This window comes from Meleagris gallopavo, chromosome 8 (genome assembly GCF_905368555.1).
Source record: "Meleagris gallopavo chromosome 8, MGAL_WU_HG_1.1, whole genome shotgun sequence".
NCBI lineage: Eukaryota > Metazoa > Chordata > Aves > Galliformes > Phasianidae > Meleagris > Meleagris gallopavo.
This window is the reverse complement of record NC_139411.1, coordinates 22,013,498-22,037,490: the sequence shown is the minus strand read 5'-3', so window position 1 is coordinate 22,037,490 and position 23,993 is coordinate 22,013,498. Positions and strand designations below refer to the sequence as shown.

The following is a 23,993-nucleotide window of genomic DNA, read 5'->3' as shown; positions in this document are numbered from 1 at the left end:
GAGCTGCCCCAGGTCCCAGAGAAAGAGCTCACCCGCTGCCGGTTACACAAGCACACCTAGGCTGCCTGTGAACTCCTGCAGCAGCTGCTCCCCGAGCCATGCGGCTGGCTGCACAGTGCAGGGACAGGCACTGCCTGCGGCACGATCCCAGGGCAGGGAAGGCAAGGACGTTCCTGCTCTGCGTTTCCCTACGGGAACAATTCCCAGCGCAACAGCAGGATCTGAACCATCTCCCAGGCCGAGAGGAGATGTGCAAGGGATGCAGTTTTCCTTTCCCTCGGCTCACCCGCTATGCCCAGAACACATTGAGGTGCAAGGCAAACACGATCCCCTATGAGAGAGATGCATCATTCTTTCAGACAGAATCGTACACGCTGAAATATACGCAAATGAACATTATCCCCACCCCCCAGAATAAAAAGTCATAGCACTGAAGCCTTAAGGACTCAGCCCTCCCTTAAGCTGCAGGTTACACAACCACACGATAGCCTCAGCCAGTAGGAGCACAGCCAAACAAATCCCTGCAGACTGAGGTCCAGCAGGCAGAGCAGCTTTGGGGACAGCACCTCCCACATCTGTCTCCTGTAAACAAGATGCAGAAGTGGGATCCATCCAATCCCCAGTGCATTTCCCGCTCTGGACTGCAGGTCTGCAGGCAAAGGCACAAGAGAGCAATCCATGCATCCTGTTTTGTTTGACAGCTGATCCTGAGGGCTTCCAACACACATGGCACGGTGCAATACTCACTGCTGACCCACTTCTGGTTCACAAACCTCATACACAAAACACACATTTCTTATTTACATTCACTTCTCAATTTTTATTCTATTTCTTGCATGGTCTCCAAATACAGTTTTACAGGTCTTTTTTTTTATTATTTATTTATTTTCTTTTCCCCTTTCCTGCTACAGATACTGTTGATCTAAAAACAGATTAACGAAAGTGGCATTCCAACCTTAATGAAAATTCTTAACCATGAAAGATATGTCAACATATCACTTTACAATCCTAGAATGATGGCATTGGCCTGACATTCCCATAGGCTTATACAATTAACTTTTATAATAATAACAAAGTCATAGGAAGAGAAAATGTGGCAGCTCCTTAAAAGCCAGAAATAAGGCCACAAGCATCCTATGCTGTAATGCTATGAATCCAGATAAAATAAGTTGACTCCGGTATCCATGAAGAAACAAAACAAAAAAACCTCTCCCATCTGATAAATCAAGGTATCAGCTACTCAACATGCATTCAAAGCTGTATAAAAACTAGTGGCATTCAGCTCTGACTGACATGAAATCCCACAGAACAACCCCGTACCTCTCTCTAAAACTGAAATGAACTTATTTCAACTTAAATATTTTCGCTACCGCATTAAAATAATGGTTCACATTCTGCAAAGGAAAAAAATATAATCCTGCACATGACTGCAGCAGAAGGCTGAGCACAGCATCTCCTTACAGGCTGCAGACAACATCACTGCAGTCTTAATGCCGTTCATTATAGGTTGTGGAACTTCAATGCAGCTGGAAGCTCGCGCAAGGAACTGAACTTCCCTTGTGCGCCGCTGAAATAACCCAGGGAATCGAAGAAGGAAGATTAAGACGACTGCAGGTGAAAGAAACATGGTACTGCAGTGTTGGCCAACCCCTTCTGTGTGACACCAGGACTTCTGTGACATACCAGTGCCACAAAGGATGTAACTACCTCGCCATCAGATCCCACAACGTGCCGGTTCCACCACGGAGCCAAAGCGTCACACCTGGGTATGGACGCTGAGTTCTTGGAACCTTTAGAAGTAGGTAACCATCTAAATAATGAGTAAAAATGTGCTTCTTGTGGCATTTCTTATAGAAAAGTTATTTGATACAAATGTGCAGGACTTGAAGACCCTGATTTAATCTAACTAGAATGAAAGGGCTTTGAAACATGGTGACTGTTCCAAGGATAAATCCCAGCCGTGGGCCAGCTCTTTCCCTCTATCTTCCACCCAGTTCTGGACAAATGCCACCAAAAGTAACAGGTTCAGCAGCCCACCCTGTGAATTGCTGCTTCTGTCCCAGGAGAATGACGATACACTGTGGGAGCTCGGCAGGAAACCAACAGCCATCTGAAGGAAGGATCCTTGGGATCAGCACTCCTCACCCAACACGCTCAGTTTCTAGCCCTGGACATGAGGCACAGTTTAAAAAAAAAAAAAGTCAGTGCTGTGGACAGATTTGCTCTCCATTGTGGTTTTATGTTATTCAAAAGTGCCATCTTGGACCTATCTCCTTTCACTTTTTAAAAGAAAAAGTTACAAAAACTGGTAAACAAAAAGTTAGTCAGCATACAGCTAAGTTTATATACACTGAAATTTACAGGTTTGTCATTAAGTGACTTCTGCCACAGACCACTGCACATTTGTCCCTAACAAAGCACAAAGCTTAAACCAATGGTCATTAGAAGTGACAATGGGTCATTGCTTTATCAACAAGCATAAAGATAGTCAAAAATAGAACTATAACTACTTATCTTTACATTTGCTGATTGACATAAGTAATCCCTCCCATTTCTGCAACCTCCAGTTGCACATCCTGCTCTATGACATAGAAACAAAACTGCATCTTTATAGATACTTCCTTATAGCAGCCACTTTTCTGCTGATACTCAAACACACAACTGTTGTCAACCACAACGCCGATTCAGAAGAATTCCTCCAGGAAGCTATATAGTCCATGCAAGATTCCTTGGCACTTCACACAAGACCAGGAGAGGACAAAGATTCTCTTGTTAAAACGGTGTTTTCAGCAGCGTTATCCTCTTCCAACAAATCAGTCTGAATGTGTGATGGGCGATTTTCGCATAGTCCCCTCTCCCAAGCTGGCTTACTGCTGGCTTTGTTCAGCTAGACCACGTGAAGATCCCCACCACTACCCGCCCAGATGGTAAGGGACTGCAGCACTGGAACAGTTCGCTGTTGAGCACTTCAAAGGCTTCTTCCAAGGATAACAACATCCTTTGGAAATCCTTCCATTTTAGCAATTTCGAAACAGCCCAGCTTGCTGTAGAATTCCAGAATTCTTTTATCATCTGGCCTCACTTCACAAAAAGCCCCACGGGAGCCTGGAGAGGAAAAAGAGGGACAAAAACAGTGAGAGAGAAATACTGTAAGAGGGCAGTCGAGTACTAGAGTCCCCATCTATTTCAGCATCTAAACCCAATTAAATCACTGATTCAATTCTACAAGCAGCACAGTACCCAAAAGAGACCAGATTTATGGCAACACAGCCAACCATTCCCTAAAGGGGCCACATATTGCAGAGATCTTGTCAGCATGAACAAACCACGTCCCTCTGAAGATCTCTTATTTCACATAAAAGCATCCTGAAACCCTGAATGTTGGCTCAGAACAAAAGGCACTACAGGAAGGTACCAAATTGTGCAAAGACCTGTGAACCTCAGATGTGCAGTAAGGCAGATGGCCAAGTACTTTCCCATACCGAAGGTTTTGGTAATTATTCACCAGTGCACACTTCCACATGTAAGAAAAAGCACCACTGTCACTGCCAGCGGAGAACACATGAGCATTTGCACGTTGTTCAAGATGGAAATGAAAGCACACATTTTTTGCAAATTGCTCCCTCAGCTCTTCCTGTTTCCTAATTTGCAGGGTAACGGCTACAGCTAAAAGCTACCTTTAATGAAGACAGCAGCAAAAGTTAATTATAAAAGACTTCTGGATGGCTATTTACCTCAATCTAGAGTGCCAACCATGGCAGACCTAGTATGTAATTAGGACACTAAGCATTCTGAGTGCAGTAAGCTTACCATTAGCCTTTAGAGAAGAGAGCAGGCAGGCCATCATGCTTTTGGCCACACTTGGATCTGTCACTTTTTTGTGGATATCGATCTTTATCAATGATGGGAAGTTGGCAAGGAATGATTCTGGCAACACTTCTTGTTCTTCATGGAAGCTTAGCATTATTTTCTGAAAAGAATAAGAGAATCAGATATTCAGTCATTGTTCAGCTTTTTATTTTCATTCATTTTCAAGGGAAGTTGCTTTGCTCACAGAGTACACCTCTAAAAACTTTTCAGCTACACCTGACAGTCATGGGTGGCTGTAGCTCTAAGCTTCCTATCCTCCCTATCCTTCAGCTCATAGCAGCCTGAGAAATCTGTACTGTTTATGCAGTTATCTAGACTATTTGCCCCACAGCCAAATCTGAAATACACTAATCATACCACCTGCTGGCTGCAGAATTTTAAAGCCATTACAGAGCACTGGCTCAAGTAAACAAGCTACATAACTTTGTGTAACTGAAGGCTGCCACTGTAACAACCAGAACTGGGGCTTCATCACACAAGGAACCTTAACATTAGCAGGCCACAGTCAGGGTTTTTTCAGGTCAAGCTTAGACACTTTACTGTCAAATCTGTAATCTGTTATCTCCCACACTCCTTCAGTGACAGACCAAGTCTTTGCTCAGTGTTGCTACTTCAGACTGGTTGAACCACTTCAGAGACAGAACCAGGGCTGGCCCTCTGCACTTTAACACAGCTATAGCATGCACAATGCCACAGCATGCATTCACAGCTAGCCATGCTGGTATCAAGTACCAAGGCAAAGGCAAACATTACAACACAACACTCAAAAGGCTGGATTCTTCCTTTGTGAAACAAAACATCCCACTGGAGTTTGGGTCTCAAGAAGTAGTCAAGTAAACTAAGAAACAACTGAATCATCTGAGATGTCAGCAATTTGAATCAAATGCTCTAAGAAGCATGGAACAGGAGCTTTTCAAACTAAAGTGGAGACAGATTATTAAGAGATAAGAGGCCTGTAAAGGAACTCTTTATTCTTTGGGGGAGGGGGAGGAAAAAAAAATAAAATCAAAACTTTTCCTTACTGACCTTTAATGGCAACAGCTTCTAAACAACTTACTGAATGTTCTCTCCTTTATGGTGTCAAAATTGAGAAAAACCCACAGCATCTATCTCAATAGCAAGTACAAAAACCTCCTCTGCACTCCAGGGAACATCCTTCAACACCCATAGGCTTCGGAAACAGACTTTTTCTAAAGTACTGTACTAGAAGCAGGAATCCTGGGTTAACATACCAACAGCTAAAAATGTTCATAGACCTCTGAATGACAAAGCCAGTTTAATAGCATAACATACCTCCTGCTTTCTCTTCCCCTGAAGTTTGCCTTTAAACATCTGGAAATCAAAGCTTCTCCTTTTTGGACCTACTAGAGCTTTGCTTTGCTGTGCTTTTTTACCAGTATCTTTATACACACGTGAGCTTTCCTATGCAGCTAAGAGCAAAAACTGCACAAACCTAGAAAAATGAAGTCAAAAGACCTACAGACCGTACACTTAACTTGAGCTCCACTTCAATAACAGAAGTGAGCTATAAGGTCACATTCTCTAGCTGCACCCAATGCAGAACACACACATTTGGAAAGAGCAACGTTTGCTGCAAGGCTGTTTTTTTTTAAACCCCTTCTATGCAAACAACACAACTGGCCAGAGGCCACAGACTGAATTACCATCAGGAACTGGTGACTGCGATACCATTCTGCACCACTTGCACCCATCACACCACACAAACAGTTCAAAGATTTTAAGTGAAAAAGCAACCCAGTTCTTGATGTTGTTTTCCATGCTTGAGCTGGTGTGCCTGTCAGACCTGAGCCTCATGTGCATGAGGACACCAATGTCTCATTTTGCAGAACAGAAACGCTGCTTCATTTTCATCAAAACGTAGTTCTCTTTAAATTAATGTTTGCCCTTGGTTTGAAAGCTCTGCCACCAAGCAGTTCCAAAAAGCCTCCGTGTACTTCCTGCATCAATTACTACTAAGTACACCTGGAAGATGCATCATAACACACAGCTGCATCTGACACACAGTGAGTACTTTTACTATCAGCATCTAAGATGTCAGATACTATGTTCAAAGACAACAGAAAGTTATGAAAAATAAATTACAAAAGCTTAAAATCCAAAGAAATACAAAGGACTGCCTTTGAAAGAAAGAAGAACGCAGCTCAGCCGTAAGTCCCAGTCTCATAGGCTATACCAACCTCTGCCTCAGACAGCTCCTTGTCACTATTTGGTTTAGTATATTTCTCTTGCATGAAAGGGATCCAAGACATTTTGCACTTCTTAATGAAAGGAGTCACATCAACTGTTCCCAAAGCATAGCCACATATGCCATCCTCATCTTCCAAGACAAAGCAGTAATCCAGGCTGAGGGTGAGCAGACCTCCTACTAACCTGCAGAAAGAAGCAACCAAATTCAGCCAAAAGAAGGTCCTATTGAACAGGCACGCTCTTTGTGTGTTCTGGATGAAGCTGGGGTCACCCAAAGAAGTGACAGAGTTCTCCAGCAGTGCAAATCAATTCTTACAACGCATCAATTAACAGACCGATCAGCTGTCAAAACTCAGTGATGAGCATCAATAGTTCAGGATCCTCAGTTTAATTCTATACAGCCTGCAGGTCTGACTCATCACACAAACTTTCTTCACCTGTTGCTCTCAATATTCCCGCTGCCATTACCTTCCTGTTCATTTTTTTGAGAGCAGTTACACATCCTTTCTTAACTACCTTCCTGTCTCTCACAGAGAAGCTTCTTTACAAAGTTCTACCTAAAATACACACCCAAGACACAGCAAAATACTTTAAGCTGCTCACTCCACAGCTCAAGATTTAATACTTTTTTCTTTTTCTTTTTCTATTTTTTTTTAAACTTTCATCTTACTTGTCATTGCTTTAAAATGTTGGTGCAGGTAGACCATAATATGCATTTCACATCTAATAAATAAAAATCAATGCAGTTGTCTGGCATGCTAGTCCTCAAACAAATCTTTCAATTACCTGAAGAACCATACTAGGTTTAAAAGAAAAAAAAAAAAAACCACCCCAGAATGTCACCACAGATACCCATGATGTACTTTCACAACTGAAGTGGTACTATGATGCATGAGTTTCTTAATATAGACATTTCAGCTCAATCTTTTTTTCTAACAGCCCACCACACGTGACCAGAGCATTAACTGAGACACAAGTGTTAATAATATCTTTTAGAAGTCAGTTTCAATTTCTTAATGATTACAGATGGCTTTTTTGCTTATTGAAGTCAGAAGTTTTGCATCCTGCACAGCACACATGCACTTTAAAAAACTCAAATTAAATACAGTGTCACAACATCATCCTTCACATCAACCACTTCTGTCAGTTCACGCATTTCTAAGACATACTTGTCTCCAATTAAGTCTGGTAAGCTGTGGAAAGGTTGATCAGCTCCATCAGCGTACATTTCTCTGCAGATCTTATATACAGACGCCTACGAAGAGAGGAGAGATGTCAAGTCATAAAACTCAAAAGTGAACTACTTTGTTTTAGAGAGATTTCATTAACAGCTCCACTGCTCCACCATAAGCTGGTACTGGCAGGACTTAAGTTACACCAAACAGGAGCACACATCTCTAAAAAGGATCAATTCTGCCCCCCTTCCCAACTACAACTATCTCACAATTACCTGTCCAAAATACTGGTTATGTTCAATGGAAGGAAAAGAAAAATTAAAGGTCAACTTTCTGCACGTTTCTACAACCGGAGATTAATCCTGAAGGCTAATTACTAAACTTTCACTGGAAAGAAAGCCACATAGACTATTTCTAAGAAACCAGCTTTAGATCTGCGTTACGGTACTGAAAAGGGCTCCTTTTCCATACTAGGAATTAGCAGAATAATTACTGGGTGAACAGGTACACACACCCACCCCTACAGTCACTGCTGCATGTGCTCCCACTGCAAGAATTCCACTATCAGCAGGGAATCATTTTAACCCACTGCTGAGAAACATGGAAGGCATCACACACACACAAAAAAAAAAAGGGGGATGGAAAACTGCAATCATGCTGTGGGTGTAACTGTACTGCAGCACAGCAGGCTGTTAAGTCATAAGCAAATCACTTATCCTCCATTCTCCTGTAACTTGCATTTGTTTCTTGCAAGACACTGGAACATCTGTTTCATTAGAGGGTGAAGGGACTCGGAAGGAACCGGTGTTGCCACAAAAGAGAAAACATCAGTAAGAACAACAAAAGGCAGAAGCGGTTACCTCATCTTTGGGGAAGTAGGGTCTTATGGTGTACACCTTGGAAGTGGGCGTTAATGGAGGCGGTTGAAAAAAGAGGTCATTTGCCCCATCAATTGGCAGCAAACGCTGTGAAAACAAAATACTTAATATGAGTGCATGAACAAGATCCCAAGGTTCTCGGGCGTGCACTGCAGACTTCCAAATTAACATTTGCTACTTGCAGGCACCCCAGAAGAAGGTGGGGTTGGTAGGCTTTACAAATGCAAAGACCTTACTTGAATAGAAAATATCCAATTGGTGTTTTGGAATATGCAATCGAAAAAGCACATTAAAAGCCTGCTTATCTTATCTACTTTAAAACGCTTTTACCAATCATATCTACACTGTCTCTACAAGAACACAGAATGTCAGGAGGAAAGGTTTGGTCTGAAGAGGGTTAACTGGCCAGAGGAGGCGCTTATCCCAAAAGCAATGCGCTGACTCTATTTGCTGCGCGCAGAGCACCTGTGAGGGGGGAAAAGTACAGCACCTGAAAAATCCATGAACAAATTCACACGTGGTATAAGCACACTTGAGAACAGATTTTCGAGTATTTGCCAATTGAGATCTTTCCAAGGAAACGCATTACTGCTTTCTGTAGCGATACTAATTGTGGTTGCTCTCTCTCCTTTTGCTCATGGAATTCCCATTGGTGGACAAGCGTGCGCGCATTGTGCAATTGCGGGCGCAGGTAAAAATGCTGTGCGACCTGCAAAGAAACAATGTGAAATGTACAACTAAAGCCGCTGCGCTTCGCGTGCGCGTGGGACAGGCAGCATCTCCTTGAGAAATTACTGTAGAAATGGGAGGAAAATTATTTTAAACCAAGCTGTAAGGCTATTGGGCTTTGGACCAGAAAGCCTTCGGCAGACCAATCCTTCCAGACCTCTGATGTGCAACAAAAGGTTTCTCATAAAACAAAGAAAACGTCATTCAGTTGTGAAGTCATATTGATACCTGGAACTCTCCTGCTAGACCACCTCTAAAGGCCCAGGGTTCTTGGTCTCCACTTAAGAACTGTGCTGAAGATTGACTACGACACCCTGTTGAGATCAGATCCAAGCGGAGAACGTTACGAGAAGGGGGATTTCCTGGGTGTCTTACACGTCCAAAAAGCTAACACACACTTGTGGAAAAAGCTCTCTAACTGAGCTATAATCCAGGGCTTCGGTAGAGGCTGTAATAATATATGGTTTATAAAGATTTTGTGCTCATGCACCAACTGCAGGATTTCAAGTTTACAGTCTCAAATAAAGGTCAGTTTAAGAACACCTGAGGTGACCAAGACAGCACACCTCATTCCAGACCAGATACAAGAATGCTGCCATGTACAATTACAGAAGCCTGCCAGGCTTTCAGCACATCCTTCTGTTTGTCCACTTGTGGCAGAAGCATCTGGTTCATCTACAAAAAGAGGACATCGTGGATGCTGCTTGACTCAATAGCTACTATTGCAAATACAAGCAGTTGAAGAACAAAAATTCCATTATCACAGCCTCTTGAAAAAAACTGGACCTTTCTGAAGTCACATTTTATTCATTAACATTTCTACTCTTGTCAGAAAACTAGGACTGGCAGTATGTGCAAACAGTTTGGAACAGTTAAGATAGCCAGGAGAGCTGTATGAAACAGCATTCTTGCAAGAGACTAAATAGATTTATATAATCCAGGCCATACCTTCTCAGTGCCACTGGCATGTGAGTTAATTCTAGTTCACACTAACTAGTACACCCTGTCTGTCACAGGTTATACCAGCTCTGCTTCTTTAGCATCTCAGTTTTCCCTCTTCAAGCATACCAGAGACAACAGGGTTCCTACTGATCAGTCACAGGAGACCCATCAATGTTCTTAACTTTAGAGTATTTAAAAAAAAAAAAAAAAAAGCTTCCATTAGCCATTTGACTTTTTACACTGTTCCACTAGCAAGACGCCATGGCCTTCAATAACTAACATAACAGCTGTTAGGAGGAAAATAAAAGTGCAGGATCTGGAATGGAGATTACCTGCCTAGTTTTCTGACAAGATGAGCAGCGCAAATATTCTTTTCCTTTTGTAGACAGCAGTCTAACTCCTGTTCAAGTAACAGTCCCAAATCAGTACAGACAAGTGTGTTGTGCTAGTCAGAGAGTCCCAAAGTGTGCCAAGTTTGACATTTATTAGAATTTAGGAATACATGTTCAGTGTAAACTACCCTAAGCACGGTAAGTATTAGAAATGATCCAAGCATCAGAATTTGAATTTGGCCAGCTCCCACGCTTCAGCATTCTCACAAAAATATACTCTTCACATGGAAATTTAGTCAATAACTTGGAAGACAGTACGTCTCTCCTTTGAGACTACAACTTAACTAGCACTTCCAATTATTACAGTAAAGAGCTGTGTGAATGAAGAGCTGTATAAACAAAAAACATAGTTAATGCCTTAATCGCTGCGCAAATGTGACTTCAGTTCATGCCTATCACACATCTAATCTATCTGAGCTGCCTCACAGACAAAACCTGTCCATTTTAATTAATTAATGACGACGCGCTGCGAACATCTGGCGCTGTCCATCCAATAGCAGTAGAAACTTGTGCTGAAGATTCTCCCATCTGTACACAATGGGGAAGAAGACAATAAAAGTCATTAGTAATCCATAGCACTGTACAGCCACAGTAATTTAAGGGACTGAATGCTAGCTGGACTTGGGAGGAGAGGTGAAAGCGAACATTCAGCGGACCATTGAGCACACCATCGTGAGAACTGATTTGTTTGGATTTGGACATACCTGGCTTTACATATGTTTACACTTGTGATAAAACATTAGCTAAGGACAAAACTATCTCCTCTCATGGAAGCATTATTAGTTTAAGACTACTGAATTGTAAACACCCAATTCCTACAGTGAATTTTTCAACTCTCTAATGCCAGTCATGATACTGGAAAGAACAAGGTCGAAGTCAGAGAGCTAGTATCTATAAACATTTCATTTTTGAAGGCAATTCTGAAGTATGTGATGCATTTAAAGACTTGAAACCAAATTTACAGGGACTTCAGAAAACTAGAAACAATTTCATCTGAAATAAGGAAATGCAACGGGTAGCTATGAAGTTGTAATGTAAGCTGGGCCCTCGATGTTTCGAGGTCACAAGAAACTGTGTTCTCTTTAGAGTGGGTCTAGACTTTTAAACAGACTAAGTTATAAAAAAGAGAGAATTCTTTCTAGTTAAATGTCAACATACAGCAAAGATAGTAAAGCTGGGGGAGTGGTGTCACACTAGTCTTAAAACCACATACACTAAAGCTTTTCTGCAGCATTAGGCAGAGATGTTAATACAGTACAATTCTGCCAAGCTCTCCTCTGTACTTGACGTAAGGCAGTCCTAAAAGCTCATCTTCGTTATTCACGTACACATAAGAATCACTTATTTAATAAGCACATCCACAGGAAGCTTTTAAGTAGGGCCTGACTTGATGTCTTAACAAGTCTACTGTGTCTCAACTTAAAACTGTCAGTATTTAAGACTACAATTTAACAATCCAAACACTTGCATTTGACCAAGGTTGTGCAATGGTTAACCACTGTGTGGCTTGTGACAGCTACAAAACGTATGACAAGAGACCATCAGCTTTGCTGCCTGCTGTGTAAGTCAAGCAAGTCCACAGCATATTCCTTACAGCTGGATTGAAACCTGAAAGTGAAGTGAGGTCACTAGAATTACCCAGGCCATGCTGGTGCTATCTGCCAACTTTGGATCCCTCAAAAATCTTTCAGGAAAAAAAAATAAAAAATAAAACCAGAACAAAAAGCATTTCCAGATCAGCTTACATCTCAGACTAAATCAGTCTAGAAAGCTCCACAATTTCCACCCACTGTCAGAAAATAATTAAAAAACAACAACAAAAAAGCAATTTGGAAAGTGTTTCAAGAAAATAATTTTGCACCAGAATAGCCTTACGCTAAAGCTCGCATGCGCACAGGGCTGGGAGGATCAGCTTCCTCTTGGCCAGGCCCATTTAAAGGTCACTTCTGGAATTGTTCTGTTGAAGACAGCAAGTGTTATCAAGACACAGCAAGCAGCATGTGGCTGATGTCGTCACATTTCGTAGTGTCGTTTCCAATCGTATACAAGGTACCCAAGAGGTTATGGGGCACAGTCCAGTGTGCATTCAGTCAAGAATAAGTTAAAGTCAACACTTACGTGTCAGATGAGATTCAAGATTCATTAGCCCAAGAAGAAAAAAATCCAGGTCTCCAATCTTAAACATCCAGCAGACATCGCTTTAATCCCAAAGCAAATTCAAAGCAGGCATTGATTCACATACTGAGATAAGAAAACCTTTAAAACAGGGTCAAACCAGACCCTATGTCCAAGAAAACACATTTGCATAATGTTTTGTTTTCCCCGTGGGCTAATTAAAAACACAAAAAAAGATACTCTATCTGGGATTATAATGGCTCCCAATGCACCTACCTAACCATTGCACAAAAGATTTCACCATTGACATAATACTCTTGATATCCCAGACGTAGGAGTACATATCATAAAGGATTGTTCTGTTGGCACAATTGGAGAGGCGAGTGAACATTCCCATCACCAAGCTGCACATCTCTTCAAACTTAGCTGCTCGGTTACGCCATTCTTCTATCTATGGATGGAGGGAAAAGATCCACAAGATCAAACACTGCCTTCTAGGGAAGACAAGTACTCCAAATAGGAAGGATGACCCCACAATTCCATACTTTGAACCACCGCACCACACGTGTTTCACAAGTCTCTACTGTTCTTACAAGTGGAGCCAGTACAGGGATCACTGTTCAAATATGCAGACACTACAGAGCTTAAAACAGTAAATTCCACTGGATGAACAAAAGTTATTGTCATTTGTGGTTAAGCTACACGCTACCCTTCAGCTTCTAGAAAATGGAACCTATCTCTACTTCAGAAAACAGTCAACATTGCTCAGGATTTTGATTTAAAAGGAGAGAAACAAGCTTAAGTCACACTCACTTTTTCAGCATCCTTTCCTTTGCAGTTAACACTGACAACACTGCTATTTGCTCTAAGCCACTGGAATTCTCTCAGCATCTGTGCACCTTTGGGCCCGTGTTCATACGGGAGATAAAACAAGTCAGCAAGAAGCTGCAAGTCCTCTAAAGTCACTGGTTCTACTGCGTAGAGTGGTTTTTCATTTGGCCCAGGCACAAACTGTTCTTTGTTAATTTGTTCATCAGTCTGCATAGGGGCAATATCACTACCAGAGTCCTCCTGCATAGACATCTCCGGGGACTTTGATTCAGCTATGCTCTCCTTATCAGTATCCATTGGCTTCAACTCCTCTGTCATCTTCGCTTCAGCAATATCTGTCAGTATCTGATTAGCATTCTTGTCAGCATCGTCTTGTTTTTCTACCACCATGTCCATCGGCTCCTCATCAGATTGCTTCTTCTCTTCCTCCTTTACCAAGGCTGGTGGCTCGCTGCTCAGTGCTGCGCCTTGACTCATGATGGGTTCCTGGTAAACTGTGGTAACCACAGTTGCTGCATTTAAAGATGATGGTGCCACCAGAGGCCCTACGTCCCCCACTGCAGTTTTAGCTCCACTGTGGGCCACTTGCCTACCTGAGCATAAGAAGAAACAAATTTAAAATTGTCAGTATCAGCCAACAAACATTCAAAATCAGCAACTTCTACAAATTCATGGATGATTCTGTTGTCATGGCAGCCAATTATGCAGCTTCCTTCTGGCACTTTGCCTGTTCACATCTGTCACTGTAATTCTAACTACAGACTTCATATTTTGGCAAGTTTCCCCTTCAGATAACCACCAAGCAAAGACAGGGAGTTCATAAAATGAGTTAACGTGCACTGCCAGAAATATTTCTGATTATATTATCAGTATAAAAATCTTTTCAAGTTAACTTTTTCCCTTTGCATCAACTGACTTGTTATTCCTATTCAGAGTAGACTTTAAAATAAAAGGACAGATGCTCAAATACTTCAACCACAAAAATGCGATTGGGGAAAATTGAGATATTCAAGACCCAAATGGAAAAGGTTTTAGGCAATTTGTTCTAGCCAGCCCTGCTTGAGCAGAGGACTTGGCTAAGGTGATCTTAAGAGGTCCCTTCCAACCCAAATGATTCTGTGAAAGCGGAGGACAGTGACACTACCACTCCTCAACCAATGTTTCTGCCACAGCTGAGTTTTAGAGAGATCTGAAATGCTACAGTAGTTCAAAAGGATAACTGCAAAGAGCAGAGCTAGGAGTCAGGAGAAGAGATTCTTCCACTCCACCAACAGCTATTAAGGCCACTCTGACCACCCAAAACCCATGTTTGAGAGAAACAGATTTTACCTCCAATCTCAAGCTCCCAGTGCTACAAGAGGAAAGGTGTACAATGCTGGAAGGAACCCAACTGGTTTCTGTAGACAGAAACTCAGAAAAACAAAGCCAGCTGAAAACAACTGGAAAAACATGGACTCTTCTGGGGCAGTATCGTTTTTCTCAGAAATCTAACACCCCCTTAAAAAAATTCTTCCTATTCTCTCAGGTCCCACATAAATCTAGTAATAACTGCTGGGACTGACAATATTCAGACTCCTTCCTGTCTTAGATCAGAAATGCCAGAGGATCATCCTGCTTCACGGGTGCTCCTGCTGATCAGCTGGGTCACTAAAGGCACACTGCAGAATATCAAGCACTCTTTCTTTCTTTATTAGGGTTTCCCCAATAAGTGAGGTAGTGAGTACTTCTACTGCCGAGATCTGTAAAATAGTTTTAATCTAAGTGCAAGTACTGAACATGTAATCACATTTTCCTACCAACCCCAGAATGATACCAAACCAAGCTCACTGCTGTATTGCTGAGGTACTCCAAACTCCTGAAGCCATTCAGTTAAGGCCAACTTCAGGGCCATTTGTGGGCTGTAGAGAACATCTGTTTCAATATCTTCATCGCTCCCCTCGTTTTCCAGTTTAATCTGGATAGAAACTGTACTGTCTTCAGTATCAGCTACAGAGAGAAGTTTATAAGAAAAAAATCACATAAGTTTCATCTAAAACAGAAAGAGATGATGCTAGACAAGGCACTCAAGAACTCTCAGTCTTACTTCACAAAGAAGGACAAATAATTAAAACCTAATTGGACAAAACAGAAAGCTATGGTCACTATCAATATCAGCACACAAACAGTACACAGAAGTTACGTGTTACACCATTCAGAGTTGATCTGATCTGCTTCTACCCCAGTATAATCAAAAACCCATGGATACTTGTGTCAAATACAAACCACAAAACTGTTTTTATTGATTTCCTGAGATGTATCTGTAGCACATGCTATTAGATTTGAGATGCATAAAAAGTACTTTCAGTAGACAATCTGGATGCTTGTTATTTTTCAGGTGTCCTTTACTTTCAGGACAGAAAATGGTAGGCTATCTTAAAAATAAACTGCAAGGAAAGTCTAGAATAATTAAAACAAAACAGTGTAAACAGTGTTAACAGTTACATAGTTAAACATATGGCCCCAGCAAACAAGTACTCATACTTACTCATCACCACATCTTTTCTCACTCCATTCATGTTAGACTTGTACCAGGTTGCAAGTGTGTGAATAGCAACATAATTGGCTTCAAATTCACAGTTTGGATTGGTCAAAACTCCCTTTAGTCGAGGGATGAGCTCAGTTGACCGACCTTTGTAAGGTCCAAGAAAAAGCCTCTTTTGATCATAATCATTAGCATGAATGTTGTCCCAAATAACTGGTGCTCTCCTGATGATCTTAGAAACTTCTTCAATGGACTCTACTGGAATGTCTTTGGATACAACTTTCGGACCTAAGAGTGAAACGAGACCATGAGAGTGCTTTGCTCATGCATGAGGATTCACATTCCTCACATCAAACAGCTGGACGTGTTTTTGTTTTGTTGTTTATTTCTAACTAAGTACTTCTGATAAATCACTTGGAACACCAACACTGACTTTAAAAAAAAAAAAAAAATGCTACTTCACCTGTCCATAACACATCGATGCCAGGAAGCAGTTTTTCTCCTACAGTTCGTAAATATGGAGACTGAGCAACATTTGGGTAACAGAAAGTTCCACAGTATTCTGCAAAGGAAAAAAGAACTTTGCTTATTAGAAAGATGTACAGATATGACAACATACTATCACTTGAGAATCCTGAAAGTTAAGCTCTAAATCCCCAATAGTCTAAATTAGAAGGGCATTACATATGCTGTTTAGCAAAACATCAGAAAGCAAGAGTACAGCATTTATTTTAAATTGTTCAAGTGTCAAAAATTTGGAAGAAAACAGAAGTCCAGGTTACTGTATACAATATGCAAAAGAACTAGAAAGCATCAGACTAATTATAGATAATTATAAAATAACAAAAAATCTTTAAAAAAAACAAAGAGTATGATTTGTTAAAAGAAGTCTGCAACAGAACCAGAACTATCACAGGCAAAGAGACAAACACAGTAATTCACAATGGTAACATTGCTACCAAGTGAAGTTTTCAACTAACAACCCTCACCAAAGACAGTGATACTGTCTCCATTACAATGAAATATTCTTACAAGTGATAGATGATGCTTAGAATTCAAACAAACAAACAAAACAATGATCGACTTTGAGAGTCGTCTGATATTTTAGATTTTAAAAAAAAGGCAGCAGCTCAACAATGAATAGAAGTGAGTAATCTTACTAAGACCAGGTACCATTGAAAGAAGTGAGCATGGGAAGTGCAGTGTCTCTATTTTAAGAAAACTCTAGGAAACTAATAGCCAGCCCAGGCTTCGGTACAAGTCAAACAGAAGTCCTCGTTTAATCTAACTTTTACTTCTTGAACCATTCCATCAAGCTGCTGCTTTGCTCAGCAATAAGCTTTTCAGAGATGCAGAGGTTTGGTAAAACCTGTACACAAAATTTCTTGAACCTCCCTTTATTCTTCAAATGACTCCCAAAATACTGCCTAAAGTGACAATGAGATATTAAACCAACTTTAATAGGATAAACAATAGAACCCATTAAGGCTGAACTAAAGGATTCATCTTGTTTTACCTGTAGGACAGAAAAGGAATGTGTCTGGTTCTCCTAGATATTGGTAAATTTCATTTGTTATGGATACTTGAGCATGAGCAAAGGAACTAAACACTTCTTTGTCAGCTGCACACATGTTGTGGTCAATATCATCAAACAGCAGGGCAAAAGATCTGCAGCCAAACTGGGAAACCTAAAACAAAGAACAAGAGTGCAGGTTTTTTTTGTGTGTGTGTTTTTTTTTTTTTTAATAAATTGTGTAATTCTCAAGATTTACAACAGGATAAAACATCTTTAAAAAAATAGGAGAAAGTACTTGAGGAATTATTCTTCAGCTTATAAACCTGTAAGAAGGAAAAGCTATGAGAACAGAAGGGAGAAGGTCGGTAAGACAAGACAGGCCTGTTATCTATCACTGTAAAACAATGAGCATTTGTCTCTGATCCACCGCCCTGCCTTCCTCAAAGCTGCTTCTGAAGACCTTCAATCTGTTCCAGTTCCTACAACAAAGTTGATTTCACTGGACAGACAGCTGGAAAAGAGTTAACTAACACTAGCAGCATTTGGACAAAGGAGAGCAGTTAATTATGGGAACAAAAAAGGTGGATACACATCAGATCTATCACCAAAAGACCTATTGTGGATAAGGGTTCTTGTGTTGCAAATGCATCCTAACTTCAAGGTTTTTAAGTGTCCTCAGGACAACATTCCAAGAACAGCCTTCAAAATCTGATAGCAGATTTCATTATTTTTTTTAATCTAGATGATCAGTGGTCACTTCTGCAATGCAACCTGAACATATCCATTCAAACTGTTCACTGAGGCACCCTTGTAAAATAACATGCTACTGAAGGTTTTTTCTTAAGTTAAGTAGGACCACAGCTGCAGGAAGCTCATATCACATTTACCTGGTCCAGCTTGCGCTTCAGTGTGGATACTTCTTTGGGATTTGAGAAAGTGATGTCAAGTCCAGGTGAGATTGCATAGATGAACTCTATTTCATGTTCACGTGCAGCTGATATCAGAGTCATTAGCTGCTCTGGAAATCAAATTCAAATATTTCAGAAGGATTCAACAAGAAACAGCTTCCAAACTATACGTAAATAACGAACTGTAGATGCCTGTGCTACCATAGCAATAAAAAGAATAAATCAAGGATTTGCTCAAATTCTGAAGAAAAAGAAAACAACTAAAAAAAACGATCTCAATGACAAATAAGGATGAAGTCTGCTGTTACAGCATGCATATTAACAGTTCTAGAACTACTACCTGTTTTTTCAACATGTCACACACTGAAACAATCCCACATAGAAATCAGCTACCTCACTATTCATTCTACACACCACTGCAGCTTGCTGCACACTAGAAGGGTTCTTTTTAAATATCATAGGACAGAAGTAGTTGTTTTAAGAAACAAACTTCAAATTTAACCTTACGTACAATGAAGAAAATTAATTCTAGAACATCTAATAGTATTTGTTGTTATTTGAAGTTCCCTCGTAGTACCTTCTAAATTATACTTCTGCAGTGATTCACAGTGGCATCCAACAAGGACTATTTAATTTCAAGTAGGTATCACCCCTCACTCAAGGAAAACAATAATCCCAAAAGCCAGTAAGACACTGCAGAATCTGCAGAAGTCAGAGGTGGGTAATAAGCCTTGCATCACCTTTTACACAGACCTTTCATGTCCTGACTAGCCATAAGCTGCTTTTCTAACCTGTGCTCACATAATAAGCCATACATTTTTTTCTCCTCCCTTTTTTTTTTTTTTTTTTTTTTTTTTTTTAATGCAGCAAATCATCCTGCTCCACCATATGGCTCAGGGGATCAAGAGCCAGAGGAAGGGAGGAAGGAACACTTCTAAACAAACTTTCCCAGAGACAGGAGGAAGGAGAAGTAATTTTAATAAGACAAAGCCTTAAAAGTAATTTTAGGAATTACCCACAGAATTATAGTTAAAAGAAGTAAATCCACGCTTGTACCAAAGCTCCCTTAAATACAGCTGCATGGTATTAAGAACAGGTCTCAACATATATTTGAAACTGGCTGCTGTGATTACATACACAAGTACACAGGGCAATGACCAATTCATTTCACCAAATCACAGAACGGCCTGTGTTGAAAAGGACCACAATGACCATCTAGTTCCAACCCCCCTGCTATGTTCAGGGTCACCAACCACCAGACCAGGCTGCCCGGAGCCACATCCAGCCTGGCCTTGAATGCCTCCAGGGATGGGCATCCACAGCCTCCTTGTGCAGCCTGTTCCAGTGCCTCACCACTCTGAAAAACTTCCTCCTAAAATCTCCTAAATGCACTCATCGGAAGCAGAGTGGAAATAGAAGTAATTACCTGCTTCTTCCACAGAGTACATTTCCCGCCAGAACATCCTGTGCTTGTAGTCGTCCTTTGGAGCATACAGGTATGTATTCAGTCCCCACTTCTGAAGCCTATGAGCACAAGATGAAAGCCTTAATTGCAAGAGCAAGCTACAGATCCAGAAATTCTATGTTCTATTTGGCTGGTGTTTTTTCTTTACACCACTTCATTGAAGATTGTGTTATACTATCAAGTACACACTTGATATGGGACAAATTTGGTTTAGGAGAGACAGGACTGTGAATATGCATCTCCAGAATACAGACAGTATGCAAAAGATAGCTCTAGGTTAAGCCTGAAAAGAATTTCTGTTCTAAGTGGAAGATCATGATTACATTACACTGGAATGTGCTGCGGAGAGAGGAAGCATGACTTGCCTTCTAAAAAGTTCTTTCCTCTGCTCCATAACCCAAGGTCTTCCATAAAAGCCTGCAGGAAACAAGATCAAAGTTATCCAGTTAGATGTGAAATAATGCCTGTTCCATGAAACAAAGTATTACAACCAACCATTCCCTCATTTTCTTCCTCTACCAATAAACTAATTCTACTACATTTATCATGAGGTTTCCCAAAGCAGAATGAAAAAAAAGAAAACACCTAGCTAGACAGCATTAGAAAAATGTAATAAACCAAACACATCTAAATTTAAAATGCAATTATAGCTTCTTTAATTTTTTATGATCCAAAGCCTGATAAATTTGGCCTTCAAAGCAATTAATTTTCAGAACCCAAACTGAATTCCTGAGCACATACGCTTCACAAGTCAAGTCGGCATTATGATAAGGGCAGGCTGAAGAGTCATAACGTAACTGGACTTTGCTGCAGACACCTGGAAACACCTTCAACTGTAACACGAGTACTGCAAATGCCTGATACTATTTAGCAGCATTAAAACGCTTAATTCCTGATACAGATTAGAATCCTAAATACATACTGAGGAGAATGATAGGTAAGTATGAAATCTTGAGCATTTTGTTGACTTAATCACCCCAATTAACGGGTTTCTGGTCACAATTAACTCAGTTGACCTTTCGCACGACAAGTGCCTACCTCTCCAACAGCCAAGACAGTCTTTGAATAATCATGTAAAAACACCTAGAGATTTTACAATGGCTTATCTTCGAGGTCACTTACTTCTACATGAATTCTAACACGTTCTGGGTTTAATTCCACCCCTCCCATTCCAAAAACATAATACTTGAATAAAAAGGCTTTTAAAAGTAAATTCACTTAGACCTGTGCAAACAGCTCAACCAGACACGGGCACTTCAAAACAAAGCTTCAGCCTGGCAGGCTGTGCAAGGACTGAGGACTGGAAGGACACCAACCAAATAAGCATGTATTTTCAAACATCATAGCCACTCATTGACGAATGACGCTCCTAATATCCAAAGCTCCCACATTCCCACAGGACATCAGTTCAAAATGTGAACAGCATCTCCATTTTCAGAGCTACTCACCGTTGTAAATCTGTAAATACCTGTTCTTATAGAAGCCAGAAATGCCCTCCTACAGCCTGTCAAAACTAATGCAATTGAAGCATTTTCTACACATCCACAAGTATTTCATTCACCCATTAAGTGATCAAAGATCATCTTAAGTAGTTTGAAGCAGGCTCAAGTTTTCAGAATTAGTCTCCCAGAGAGTGACCTAAGACTAACTGGCACCACAACGTGGAAAAGCTGAGTAACTACTGCTTCTCACTGGAACTGCGAGGTGACGAATTGAGGATGGTGTAACAGAGGAACAAATGAGAGAACAGCTGCAATGCATAAATGCCTCTGAGACTGTTTCACCCAGAAAAAATTCCTCATTTTCACTAGTGATTTCATGTTGACTAATGCCAGTCTGAGGAAGCTCAACAAATCGCAGACAGAACAAATAACTGTAGTACCCAGTCAATACCACCCACATCTCATAACTTGTTAAGGACATTTCTACTTCACCAACAATGGTGCTGCTTCAGACCTAGCAGCCTGGAGCAGAGCAGGGGCCTACTGCAAAAAAAAAAAAAAAAAAAAAAAAGACTTGAAGAACAAGACAAGCAGATTAAACAGAAAACTGAAGAGAACACGCTAGTCAGAACTGATACAGTACTCTTCCATCTGTCAGCGCATTTCTTATATTACTGATGTCATCAGCTGATGACTATCCTTGGATCTCTATCTAACTAAAATTGACCCGGTTTTCTATTACTCCCTCAAGACTGCGTGTCAGGTTCACACACAGTCACGAGATCATGCCAAGTATTCATATCCCAGCTGCCACACTCACCACCACTAAAAGCCAGGCTGGCCGTCCTGAAGGATGAGCACCATCTCTGTGCATTCCAGGGCTTACATCTGATTACTCTCAAAACGGTGTGTTCAGTGGACTGTAAGTTCCTCACATTCTCTGAGTGCATTCCCAGTATACTTGTCTGCTATTTCACTAATTTTTACCTCCTCTTCCTGCAAAACATCTGAACTCTGCTGTTCACTGCTTTAATTATACCGTATCTCTAGGCTGTGTTAGCTACTGCACTGTGTAAGTGTTTACCTTTGCTTCTGCAGTTAATCTGTTTTTCTCTTAACCCGATAATCCTCACGTCACTACAGAGACCGGTATTTCCTCCTGCTTCCACTTGCCTCAGCCAACACAACTGCTGCTTTGTTTTTACACTCCCCGATTCCTATTCTTCTGTACACATACAAGGCTAAACAGATGACTCCCAGATAACATTAGACTGCTTCACTGGGCAGGAGCCATTTTCTTGCTTCAGTTTACTACGTAGTCATGAACACCTATATTTATAGCAGCTGCTGCTAAATATATGCAAATGAGATCTACAATGTAATTAAAACACCCCCCAAAAAACGGTCACGGTGCACACACAGTGGTTTGACACACTCTGTGATGCTGTGCTCAAGGCCTATTGTTCAGGAGTGCGAGAAATCACGCAGTTATAATCTTTATTTCTGTCCACTACTACCTGTCTGCAAAGCATATTTCTCCACAGAGAAACATTTAATAACCAGCCCATCTCTCTCCACGCTGGCTATATTTAAGCCCAGCAATGCCACAAAGGAAAGGCATGAACCAGGCCTGGCGCACATCACACAGCGATGTACGCTGGAGCCAAACGCTCTATTTAAGATATGAACAAAAGACGTTCTGCAAGCAGTGCAGATATTGACTTTGATAAACTGCCCGTTCCGCTTCTCATCTGTTAACGCTTTTATTCTCCTCCTGGAGAGTCATTATAGGTACCAAAATAACAGCAGTTCACAGGAATTTAGAGGTATTCCAAGCCAGCTAAGTAGGGAAGAAAACATTTTTCTCGCTGGCTTTCAACCATCTACCTTAACCAAGTCAGCAAAAACCGCACGTCAGATCTGTAGTTACTGAGAAACGGAAAAAGAGTCTTTCTCTCCTGAAGCTTCTGGAACAACTTAAACCTTTGAATAGAGCCTCTATAACAAATTGGGTAAAAGAAACATCCTATAGCGCTGTTAAAACGCTAAGCCTTAACACCACAGGGCAGAGGGAGCATCTGACATTAATCGCAGAACAGATGTCTCTGCGATCACCTATTCCCTACCCTAGAAACCCAACCCGAGCCGTGCGTACAGCCGCGCTAATCGCAGCGGAGCGCTCCCCTCCCTCCTCCCCCTTCCCACACGTACCAGCAGACGAGCCGCCCGGCCTCCCTCAGGAATCCTCGGCCCGCCGCGTTAGCCAGGCCCGCAAGCAGTCGCCGGCCAGCGGCTCCCGGCTCTCCCCGCCCCGCCCGGCACCCGCGGCTGTCCCCGCCCCCAGCCCGCACCGCCCGAGCCCCGCGACCCCCCCGGCACACGGCGCCGGGATCTCGGCCTCCCCTCCCTGGGGCAGCTCTCACCTTCCACCACGCCGCAGAGGAAGCGGCGGGAGTCCAGCGCCGTCTCCGTCTCCGTGTCGGTTTCCTCGCCCCCCGGGACGGCTCCCGTGGCGGCGCCCGGCGGTTCCAGAGGAGCCCCGGGCGCTCCGGCCGGGCTGGGGCTGCCCTGGGGCTCCTCCAAGGCCGCCTGCCCCTCCTTCTGCACCATCCTGCCGCCCGCCGCCAGGACCCCCGCTCTCCGGGCCGAGCCCCCGCTCCCCGCCGCCCTTCTCCCCTTTGTCTCCACCGCCCCGGGCCGCCGCCGCCGCTTCCTGTTTACGGGGCCCTGCGCCTGCGCGCCGAACCGGCCCCGACCGGTCCTCACCGCTCCGCCCGCGGCTCGGAGAGACGCGGAAACGCCGCCGCGGGGCCGAGGGAAGCCGGGAACCGGGCGGGGGATCGCGGCCGAACGCCTCTCCCCGTCGCGCCGCCGGGAGCGCGCGGCTCGAGCGGGAACGGCGGGCCGACGAGAGCGAGCCGCCGCGGGGAACGGGCGAGCAGAGGGAAGAGCCCGCCTACCGCGCGTGCGCGAAAGGCGGAAAAGAACGCGGCGCGCGTGC

General features: G+C 42.3%; 1 protein-coding gene across 4 annotated transcripts; it reads right to left on the bottom strand.

The window, feature by feature from the left end:
- Positions 1–792: 792 nt before the first annotated feature.
- On the bottom strand, positions 793–23,992 carry OGA (O-GlcNAcase). Of its 4 annotated transcripts, none has more exons than XM_085229097.1 (16): positions 23,416–23,992; positions 19,916–19,967; positions 19,512–19,609; positions 18,065–18,195; positions 17,178–17,349; positions 16,125–16,223; positions 15,665–15,949; positions 14,941–15,126; positions 13,123–13,733; positions 12,586–12,760; positions 9,089–9,174; positions 8,114–8,218; positions 7,248–7,333; positions 6,069–6,261; positions 3,811–3,970; positions 793–3,105 (listed from the first exon to the last, which is right to left on the bottom strand). In XM_085229097.1, exons 1-16 carry the CDS (start codon positions 23,600–23,602, stop codon positions 2,969–2,971), a joined length of 2,763 nt encoding a protein of 920 aa, XP_085085223.1. In that variant the 5' UTR covers positions 23,603–23,992; the 3' UTR covers positions 793–2,968. The 4 variants fall into 4 exon arrangements, with proteins under 4 accessions (XP_085085223.1, XP_085085224.1, XP_085085225.1 ...); XM_085229098.1 differs by having other exon boundaries at positions 14,968–15,126; positions 23,416–23,991; XM_085229099.1 differs by lacking the exon at positions 23,416–23,992 and adding an exon at positions 23,204–23,264.
- Between the last annotated feature and the right edge of the window lies 1 nt (position 23,993).

Coding starts and splice junctions, on each gene's coding strand:
- OGA (XM_085229097.1), bottom strand. CDS start 23,602: ATGGTGCAGAAGGAGGGGCAGGCGGCCTTGGAGGAGCCCCAGGGCAGC. Junction 16,224..17,177: donor ATTCCTTTTCTGTCCTACAG/GTAAAACAAGAT, acceptor TTTCCTTTGCAG/AATACTGTGGAACTTTCTGT. Junction 3,106..3,810: donor CTCTTCTCTAAAGGCTAATG/GTAAGCTTACTG, acceptor TTTCCTCTCCAG/GCTCCCGTGGGGCTTTTTGT.